The sequence below is a fragment of the Cyprinodon variegatus genome, unplaced genomic scaffold, assembly GCF_000732505.1.
Source record: "Cyprinodon variegatus isolate N-32 unplaced genomic scaffold, C_variegatus-1.0 Scaffold481, whole genome shotgun sequence".
Taxonomy (NCBI): Eukaryota; Metazoa; Chordata; class Actinopteri; order Cyprinodontiformes; family Cyprinodontidae; genus Cyprinodon; species Cyprinodon variegatus.
The window spans coordinates 741,633-752,804 of record NW_015150934.1 but is presented as its reverse complement, the minus strand read 5'-3'; the positions used below and the strand labels follow the sequence as shown (position 1 = coordinate 752,804).

Here is an 11,172-nt window from a genome sequence, read left to right as displayed (position 1 = left end):
ATCATACATTTAAAAATATCCTTACAAACTCACAGAATTCATAGTTTATGGTTTCATTCCAAACAGAAATCAATACACCAAGGGCCTCCTTTAGAGAACTACATAACCAATAACCAATCCCGGTTAGTGCTCAAAACAGCAGATTATGGTGAATTCTGGCTCTGTGTGATCACGGGAAGCAGGTGAAGTTGGAATCAAAGGACTAGTCATGTTTAGCAGCTGGGAGGAAATACAAATCTATTGGACTGTTCAGTTCCAGCATCAGTATCTTATGAATACCACAGCCTGACATTACAGCAAAACTAGGCCTAATTTTTATTGTTGACCTTATTTTCAGATGTAGCCTAAAAGCTTTCAAAACGTTTCATGGATAAATGTTAAACATTGTATGATTCAGATGGATATCAAATAAAAATTAAATAAAGCTACAAATGAAATATCCAGTCAATAAAATCAAACAGATTAGGCATCAGCCATCAGAGCTAATGTTAGACACGCACACACTGATGGTGGAGGTAAGCTACATTGTAGCTACAGCTGCCTTGCGGCTCACTGACAGAAGCAAAGCTGCTGTACACTGGCGCTAAAAGGCCCTCTGACCATCATCAGCTGGCAATGTGGGTGAGGTGTGTTGCCAAAGGACACAAAAACACTGAATGCTGGAGCTTTGCAATGTATTGTTTTAGTTGGGTTTTACGTATCTGCAATAAATTTTTTTCTTTGAAGATAAAAATAAATTATTACCACTCATGTTCACATAAACATCCTTGAAGTAGATCCATAAAAAGTTCACACAGACTTTTCAGTCAGAAACATTTCCTGCACAGTGGGAACTTGGTGTTGACGGCCTGTTGGAGCCCACTTTCACAGTCATGTTTTCAAGGTGATTGTTGTTTGGACTTACTGTGACCCAGCTGATCTGAGCTCCCAGATCTCTAAAGTAGAAGGTTGCCGTGGTTCCCACAGGAAGATGCTGCAGAACGTCCTCATCCTTCAGAGACTTCCCCTCTAGAAGACAGCCGTTACTGAACACTTAGATTTACTCAGAGGAAAACCTGCACAGGCTCAGCTTTAATTGGATCAAATGGAAAGACATACTGGGGTCGAGGCGAATAGACTGTCTGGCTGGGTACCACTGAGGGTCTGAAACAGAGAGATAAATAGCTCTGACTCATATAAAGGCAGAAAATAAAGTGTCAAACATATGAGACGCAGTAAAAACAGTACTTACGGCTCTTGTGGAACATAGACTTGATCTCCCCGATGGTGGCATTTGGCTCAACCTGCAAATACCATGGCAGTAAATAAACAAGGGGACACCCACTCATACACAAAGGAGCAGATCATAATCCTGTTTCCAATTATGATGGGGGTTAGTGGTAAATTTAGCTCCGACTGCTTAAACACCTCCTGGATGTGGGCTATCTAACAGCTGTTTCAGAAACAGCAGTTGGCTTGAATATATCAACACAAACAAAAACAAAAAGACACGGGAAGTAAACAAAGGCAATAAGTGCTGCTGTGTTCAGGAAAGCTGCACAAGAGTGAATGTTTAGAATCGACTAAAGCGGTCATCTTTGCTGTAAGCAAAGTAGTTTAGGTCTTTTTTAGGGTTTGGTTAACCCTGCAAACCTCAATGATGCAGCACCTTAATAGAACCCCCCCCATAAACATTTGAACCATCTCCTAAAACTTCTGTCTGTGACCTGTCCAGGACCTCCAAGTATTTTCAGCAGGATGACGTCACTGCAGTTGGAGCTCAGAAACCACCAGTAGGGTTCCACTGCTGGTCTGGAGCCGATGACCAACTTAGATCCTGCTGTGTTATGACTGCCAAAGCTGGGGGCTGGCTAGAGACAATGCTAACTTTTAAACATATTTTACCAACTTTTCTAAATGATAACATTTGATATATTCCTTTTTTTTTTTAATTTACAATCATGTTAACATAAACACATTTTCATATTTCTTGTTTCTGTAAAATGTACCAATAAAATTGGATTTAACCCCTAAACACTAAGGAGTAAAAAATAATGAAGAAAACATTTTTTATTCATCACTCATCTCTTTTGACCCCAAGACATATATTCCCATATTGAGAGAAAAAGATTATATATATATAATTACAAAAGTCTAAGAGCTGATTTACCTCAACCTCCGTATTGAACATTTGCAAAAAAAGGGAATTGTTCTTCTGATTCTGATAGATGAGTTCGACCAGCGAAATCTCAACTGGGCTCAGTCTGATGTCTAGATTCTGGTCATAGAGAGTGAGTACTTAGATTGCATCAGAGGCGGATCTTGGATTGGATCTGATTGTGTTGATTGTGGATGAATCATGAGAGGCATTTAAACATTTAACTAAGATCACTTTAGCTATATTGGTCAAATTTGTCTTCTGCTTAAAAATCATCCATGGAAAGCATTCCCACTATGATAAGCATGATTATCTTAATACTAACAGATGACTTTATGTCATCGACAGTGGTGTTTATGCTGGCTCCAATTAACTCAACATTGTTGAGATTTTTCTGTTTATTAATGTGTTGCAACAGATATTAAACTGTTACAATGTGCCCAGCTGTGCATGGTGGTATTTGCACAGCTGTAATTATTAACATGCCAGTGAAAAATCCTCCTGATGCCCTTTACGTTAAAGTAAATTATGTAATCATCGTTGACTGTACTAGACTAGTTGGTTAAAGTGAATCTATATCCACAGCAAAGTTCTCACAAAACGTCTGAAGATAGATTTTTAAATTGACTTGATAACGCTGCTCTGTCGTGGTCTGACTGAAAACTCTGTCATTTTAGCTCTAACCTAGTAAACGGGTCCTGCAGGGACCTTTCTGTCTACATCCAAATCTGAATCGGTCGCATCTTTGACTCTCTGGAGGTGATAAGACTGTGACCGTTATCACCATAGAAACTCTGCTAACTCGACAACCGGGTTTAATCTGTTCAGGATAGCACCTTACACTTTGTATCCTGAGGAGCAGCCTTTAATAAGCAGGGTTTACTTTGGCCGATGGCACCAGGAGTGTGGCTAATGAAACTCTATACACATACTATCAACACACTAAATCTCCCTGAGCACCAGCGGTGACAAAAATTAATCCATCTGACACATAAACAACTAACTTTGAGCCAGGCACTGAAGAGTGTAAATAAATCTATAAAAGCTACTGCTCTCCAATTAAAATGGAATAATGTAAATGTGTTATCCTTTCATCCATCAGCAGACATCTCACAAAGCTAGAGGAGATGGAGGACTTTATAACTGCGGTATTTAAAGTGATTTAAAGGAGTCCAATCTGAACATGATGATTTAATGAGATGACTGCAGTCTGGTGTGCTATTGCTTGGTTGGAAAGAAAACCTGCAGCCACACGGCCCTTTCTGGAACCTCTTTGACACCCCTGCTTTAACCAAAGGAGGAGAGAGCAAGCTTGTCACCCCCATAGGGAGCCTATGACATTACTATGGCAAACTGTGATGCAACACGTAGTCAAACCACTGCAGCCTGTGAACATTTTCATGCAAGCTGAAGTCTTGGAGTCAACCTGATCCTGTCATTTCGAGACAGATTTCTTGAATCTAAAGCATTTCGGTCCTCAAAATTTGAAATTTTTGTCTGAGCCGATACTGGTTGTAATAAAGGTTTGATTGGTGCTAGGAAGCCTCAAGTTCACTGTGCCCAGGTAAAACAAAAAAAAAAAGGGGGGGGGGGCTAGGATCAGTTTTATTTTACTGAAGTAAATAAAAACAACTTAAAGGGATTATTTATAAAAAAGAAAAACTAATAGAGTACTGCTTATAGTATCAAAGGTTTATCAAAGGCCAGTTGCTTTGGAACTTAGTGGGTTCCTGTATTTTCAGGGCTAGTTATGAGTTGTTTTGCTAATGTATTATAGTCATTTCTGAACATAATTTTTCAGGCTTAATTGTGTTTGTGTTCTTGAACATCTAAAAATTTTTCTGCAAAATAAATGAATAAAGGAGGCAATAACCGAGAATTTGAAAAAGGCAAGAAACCTTCCACTGGAAAAAAAATCTAGTAAAATTTTCATAAATTAAGAGTTTTTACACTTAATTGCAATAGGTTAATAAGAGGATCTGCCAATGGAATGAGTATTTTTTACTCTTAAAATGAGATATTTAGATAAAATGTACTTGAAATATGACAATGTAATTGTGTTTCCTTATTTACTTATTGGCAAAATGTCTCTTTTACCTCCTCAATTCAAGAACAAATGCACTTATTTTAAGAAGAAATGACTTGATTTTTTCCAGTGTGGACTGAAACGTAAAGAGAAAGAGAAAATCACGATAAATGCATATTTCATTCATTTAGCTTATAGCTCTATAAAGTTTTAAACACAGATTATTATTTTGAGTGAATTTGCACATATCTTATAGAAAATAACTCAATGTCTTTTCAGAGCTTTTTCCATCTTAGGATGGAATTTTATGTCTATTTTTATTTGTGAAACAATTTAGGCTCAGCAGGAATTGAGGGTTAGAAAGAAATTAGAACATAATCCTTACATATTCCCCAAAGCTAAGACCATTTAATTAAATGATTTGATGCAAATTATTGGTACCAGGAAGCTTTTTCCTTATCACGATCAAAATATTTTATACCGAGAGGCTTAAAAGTTTAATCAAATCTAGTCACACAACCTTCAAAAGTTACAACTTTTATCGCAGGCATAGATGGAGAGACGCTGAGTTTGGAGGTAGAGAACAAACCAATTTTGTATGATTATTCCTATTACAAAGACCCACAAAAAAAAAAAAATTTTTTGGCAGAAACGTGTGTGATGGAGAGATTTAATTATTAACCCTTACTGCATGTTTTTCTCCCATGAACTGAATAATAATATAGCGCACGCTTGCCTCGAGCTCAAAGGAAGTTGGAGCAGAGCAAGATGGGAGAAACCATGGAGGATGTAGGCTTTGCTTTGCACAGGCGGTCTGGAACGGAGCAGGGCGGTTATGGAGGATGTGGAATCTGGGGGTAAATCATCCCACATGGAGTAGTTTCTTGTGATTGGCTTATACAAGGGAGCTTTGTGATTGGAGGCAAGCCATTCTCTGTCTAAAAAAATGCATTTGTGCATCGAGGCAGGTCAGGGGAGTCACAAAAATCCACGCACAAATGCAGTGAATTTAAGACGACTGGTACTTTGTCATTTAATTCATAGCCGTTTATGGACCAGAAATATTTTGTTGAATCTTGTTCTGTGTGTGTGTGTGGATCTTGTACTGTGTGTGGATTTTTTTGTGCTTGCGTGAATCGTTCTGTGTGTGTGTGGATCTTGTCCTGTGCATGTATGAATCATATATGTGTATTTGTAAAAATTGAGACCAATCCAAAGGGCATTGTCTGGTCCATTCTAACCTGAATATTCTTTGATCTAAACCTTAAGATTGCTGGCTGTATCACAGAGATGTTGGAAGGTAAACCTCCACCCCAGTCTAAACTCTGATAGGTTTACAGACTTCTTTGAAGATTTCCTCCCCGTTTTAAATCCATTCATCTTTGAATCAACCATTTCTTTCTTCCTACTTAAAAAAAAGCATTATCCTGACAGCATGGTGCCACCACCTCCATAAGGGTGGACAGGATTATCCACATGTGCATCAAGTTTTTGCATGTATGCAAGACAACTTTATGTTATCCTTCACTAAATCATTTGAATATATTAAACTTAAAGTTGTGTAAATAGTGTGGAGAATCAGCTAATAAAACTGAATATCTAATTTATCATAATAAATACTCTTTATGACTATTCTAAATAAAATTAAGCAGCAGTCGATGCAAAACCACAAACCTAAATATACATAAACAGGAGTTCCATCTAAATATGACAATTAACAGCGAAATGAAAAGTCTACATTATGAAATCTTCACTGTGTCTCTTTGAACGTCATCAGGAGAACTAAGCCGGGTCTGCAGCAGCGTCACATGAATGAAAGGCACTCCAGAGGGTGTCCCTTTTACACTCAGGGATAAATGCCCACTGACTGACAGTGGCCACAGCTTCAGCAGCCCTGCCATGTTCTAGAAAACACCCATCTTCCACACAGAGAGCCTTTATAGTAATAGATGAGCTCATAGGTGCATGCGCTGCAGTGAGCATATGGATCGTTAGACAATTAAGGGTGTTAAAAGTTTGAGGTGACTTGAAGTGTAATTTCAAGATGAAATCAAATGCACCAAATCAGAGTTAGAAGAGAAACTTCGTACCTTGTCCAGGAAGCAGAGCTTGTCCTTGGTCTTGGCGTCCAGTATCTCCACCTCAAAAAAAACAACAGCCTTTTTAGTTTTTTTAGCAGGTTTACGTTTTGCAGGGGCTTGACCTGTTGGCACAACAGCTGCTGCCACTGCGGCGTTATTCGTCTTTTTCCCACTGGCCTCTAACGCCAAGGCATCCATGTCTCCTTTGCTCCTCCTGCTCACAGTGAATCCCCCCTTGTTCCGCTCAGTTCTACAGCGACCTCTCCAGAACCACGCAGAGAGACGGAGAAGAGCGAGGTGAAGCTCAGCTGTGGAAATAAATCTGTCGCTTGCCTCCTCCTCCTCGACCCCACCCTCTTCATTCAGTTCTCTCTGCCCACCTCTCACTTCTGCTCTGCTGCTTAATTTAACAGCCGCCCAACGCCTTGCAGAACAAACATACTTCACAACAGTTGCAAGAAAAGTATGCCAAGCATCTCCAACGCTGAACTGGAGAGAATAAACCTATTCCCAAATAATTGTCTGGAAATGAAACTTCCCTAAAAACAGACCACTTTGACCCCTGACACCTCAACCTCCAGCTCAGAGAGAGGAAAGTAGAGAGTTATAACGACAAGCGCCGCTTTCCTTAACCAGCCTGCACCCGTCTTCTTCTCCACAGCTAAATATAAACATCTCATAGCAGCTCTGTCCATGAAGCCTTTTCCCATCTGACCCCACACAGATCTGTGCAGTGATGTCATGCTTGACTTTCACCACAATATGTCGGCTTTAATCGGAGACCGCTCACGTCCCACAGGTCTGTCACAGAAGGCCAAAACACTTCATGGGTTAGTGAGCTGGACTTTAAAACTCAACCAAACCTTTCAATCCAACACTAACAAAGAATAAAATGTAACGTTTACCACCAAGAAGCACTGAAAAAAAATCTTAATTTTCTGTAGGTTATAGGAAAAAACAAACAAAAAAAAAACCCCTCCTAAAATAACGCTTTTTCTCGGTTTTAAGAATTGCAGCATGCTTTTAACTACTCTATTTAGAATTTTGAATGTTTCAGACGGATTACCTAAAGAAGCTTAGGTATTTTTTAACATCCACGTTAGAGAGGGACATTTTTCTTAAGGTTTAGGACTTATAAATTGTTCTGCTGTGTTACAGCCAACCAGGAAATGAAAACATGGAGTCAGCACCATCTAAACAATAGTTTTCTTTTCAATATAAATACTTTTTTTTATTTTGATTTTTTGGCCTTTTTTTTAAATCAAGAAATGTATTTTATTAATGTATAAATTAAAGTTAGCCCCACATAAAGCAGGCAGGATACATGACACCACAGCTGTGACTTCAGGGAAACAACCCCATTCCATTCTTCAGGCCAGCTCCGCTGTACCACCCCTACCCCTGCCTGCCAGATAAAACCGTCCACACGACAGTTAGAGGCTGTAATTCACTCTGTGGCGAGGACGAAGCAAGAAGGACTCCGTTTTAATCACTACGGCGAGCGGACCACAACTTTTCAGCTACCAGATTTACAGCTTTCCTACTCTGATGTGTGCGTTGGTTTAGAGGTAAAACTTGATGTTTTTTTTTTCAAACTGATGAAGTGTAAAGATAATGTGCTGAATACAAACATAGACAAACTGAATATATTGTTGAGGAAGGGCGCTGCAGCGCTGCATTTCTCTTTGCTCTCTGATATAATTTATACCGAGCTGATTTTTGGAGTAATAACATAAGCAAACAGATACTTGAATGGAGTTCAAAGCAATCTCAACTTTAATTAATTCTTCTCATTTGATGAATTAATATATAAAAATATAATTCAAACAGACATGTTTTACATCCTGAATGATAATGTCTTTATTTAAATGATCAAATAGAGAGAAAAAACTAACCGCTTTGCCTGGTGATCAATTCCTCAATCTTGAAAATTCCATAATCAAATCAGCAATCAGCATTCAGACTAATTATGCTCTTTAAATCTTTCCTAATTCCCTTTTACTGTGTTGCAGGGGAAAATTAACCTGCAGGACAAGGACGCGACCATCAGATAACGCAGCCTTCTTCAAGACCAGCGTGGGGGTGTGCAGCAAACTGTGATGCAACAAGTAGTCAAACCACTGCAGCCTGAGAACATTTTCATGCAAGGTGAAGTCTTGGAGTCAACCTGATCCTGTCATTTAGAGACAGATTTCTTGAATCTAAAGCACTTTGGTCCTCAAAATTTGATGATCAAAATGTCTCCTCTGCAGTTATAAAAAAAAATGTCCCACCCACTAACAGGTGGACTAATCAGTGGTGTTCACTTTCCCCTTTATAATCCCATAACGCAGTGCTTGATGGGTGCGTGTGCAATTAATATAGATAACATAAAGCTGTGGAGCATATCTTATTATACTTATATTTTACTGCAACAGTTAATATTCAAAGAATGAAATATACTGCTTACCAGAGGTGTGAAAAGTAAAAACATTTGTTACTTAAGTAGAAGTATAGATACTACCATTTAAAAACACTCTAGTAAAAGTTGAGGTATCAAGTTGACTTCTTTACTCACGTAAAAGTGAAAAGTATGTGCTCCAAAAACGACTTAAAAGTATAAAGTAACCTTTAAAAAAAACAGCCGGATGCCACTATATGAATTGAAAAATTCTTTGATATAGGGCAAAGGATGAGGGAGGTCTTGTTGGTCTCTATCTCCTGATACGCTCTCGCCTGTGTCCGACCTTTCAGACACTTCAACATCTTTTTCTGAATCAGACATTGTAGCATGGTATAGACAATTCACGTTTGTAGTTTGAAGAACACCTGCTTGCTTCTGATGATTTCCTTTAGCTAACCAATGAGTGTTTGCATTATATGACTAGTTAGGGTTAGGGTTATGAAATAAATATATAAATATATATATATATATTAAACCGAAGCCAAGAGTAACGAGTAACGTTTGTTTTACAAATGTAAGGAATAGGAAGTACAGATACTTGTGTGAAAATGTAATTAGTAGAAGAAAAATAAGTAATGGAGTAAAGTATAGATACCTAAAAAGTGTACTTAAGTACAGTAACGAAGTATTTGTACTTTGTTACTTGACACCTCTGCTGCTTACATATAGGAATAAACAGTGTTAGCACCACATATGCCAGTGACCACTGTTTTTCTTACAGGTGCCAGAAATCCATATTTGCCCTGTGAAGGGAAATGGGAGCAGACCTGCCAGTGGTTGAGTCAGTTTCTGCCAGACTACTTCAGATCCTGTCTGGTGGGTTTAGGGTGTTGGTGTAACTGTGAACTGATGTAAATCTGTACGCCCTCAAAAGTTTATCTGCTCCTTATCACACAGTTATTGTCATTTTAGTGATGAAATAAGTCTGATCTACATTTTAATCCGGCTGAATGTGTTTTTTTTTTTTATTTTTTAGGAACACCACCAATCCATAGGTTCACCTGACATCTCAAGCTGTTTGACTGAATAGGTTTGTGACATTAAACCATGTGGATTCGTTTAAAAAAAGAGCTGAGCGCGCGATCATGACATTTCACCTGCATACTTGGATAAGCTTGAGCAAGATAAGGAGAGCCATGGATCATTCCAGCCAGAGATGGCGATGCTGTCGAGCATGTTTCCTGCAGCACGAGTTCTTCTAATAAGCTCAATTAAAATACAGATATTAAATTAAAGATCCGCTGTGTTTTTGAGACGATTTGTGCTGTGAATTTCACCAAAACAGGCCAAAAATTTGTTCAGATATCAGTCCATTATATGGTGCTAACCGGGCTAAGCTGTTCACTGCTAAAAATCTAATTTCTGAACCCAGTTAATATGACCTATAAACACAGAGACATCCCAAACACACCGACAAGGTTTAATTTATTGAATTTAACCCAAAAGAGGTCTGGTTTAACAATGTATGAACACCACTCACCTCGTAGTGCTTCATCTTGGCAGTTGGTATCTCTTCCTTATTAAACCCGGATGAATGACGGGTCATCGACCAATCAGCGTATCGACATTAGGCGGATGAAGACATGGTGGGTGGGAACCTAACGTTCATACCAGCCAATCAAGTCCAGTAGAAGTCAGGCGACCACGCCCACGTCACTGAATGTAGCCAATGAAATTTGCGCAAAAGATAAAAGATGGATAATAGGATTTACTTTGGCACTGTAGTTTACAATAAGACATATGTATTGTGCTTCGTATGTATACATTTCAAAATGGTCAATTTCATTCTTGAAATATTGCTTATTACTGACCAGTTAATTGCCTGTTCTTATTGGCTCAATTTTCTGGTTGATTTATTAATAAAACAGAATTATTTTTATTTATTAATAAAACTCCCCTTTGAGAGGGGCTTTGCTGGAATAGTGGTTACAGCAGTGTGAGTTAAATGCAGAGGTACATTTCTCCAGTGTGAGATCAATAAAGTTAAATTAATATTATTATTATTATTATTATTATTATAGAGAATAAAGCAGTTCCCTAAATATTGGTTGAAGTGAACCTTCAGGAAATATCCTGGGATGGTTCTCTGAAGCATCACAGCAACACGTTGTGATTTACATATAATGTTTTACTTATAAATCAATTTGCGTAAATTTTGTTTTGTTGATTTGTGTTAAATGATTTTCCAGTCATTTAAAACAAAATGCCTGGAAATGAGTGAGTCTGATGCAGTTTCCTAGAGATTACTCTCCCATAAATAACAGGCCCTTAATCTGAAAAGTGTCTATACTGTTGTTTACCTTTTGTTGAGATGCTAAAACAGTGCTTTCAGTGCCTACATGTTATTTTACTAATAAATAAGTAAAGAATTACACAGACTACACAGTAGTTGGCATGTGTTATTGCACAGTGAGAGAAAAGAACATTACCTATTATCTAATATTCTTCTCTCTGGCTGTGCAATAACACATGCCAACTACTGTGT

At 38.3% G+C, this 11,172-nt stretch overlaps 1 protein-coding gene across 1 annotated transcript in view; it reads right to left on the bottom strand.

Annotated features, from left to right (window-relative positions):
• The window catches only part of tecr (trans-2,3-enoyl-CoA reductase), a 17,228-nt gene extending 6,847 nt beyond the window's left edge, over positions 1-10,381 (bottom strand). Inside the window, exons 1-5 of the mRNA XM_015389982.1 lie at positions 10,168-10,381; positions 6,254-6,304; positions 1,232-1,283; positions 1,099-1,143; positions 815-1,008 (exon numbers count right to left, since the gene is read on the bottom strand). Of these exons, the coding sequence (XP_015245468.1) occupies positions 815-1,008; positions 1,099-1,143; positions 1,232-1,283; positions 6,254-6,304; positions 10,168-10,233 (408 nt within the window). The 5' untranslated portion in view covers positions 10,234-10,381. The remainder of the gene's footprint in view (positions 1-814; positions 1,009-1,098; positions 1,144-1,231; positions 1,284-6,253; positions 6,305-10,167) is intronic.
• Positions 10,382-11,172: the final 791 nt, after the last annotated feature.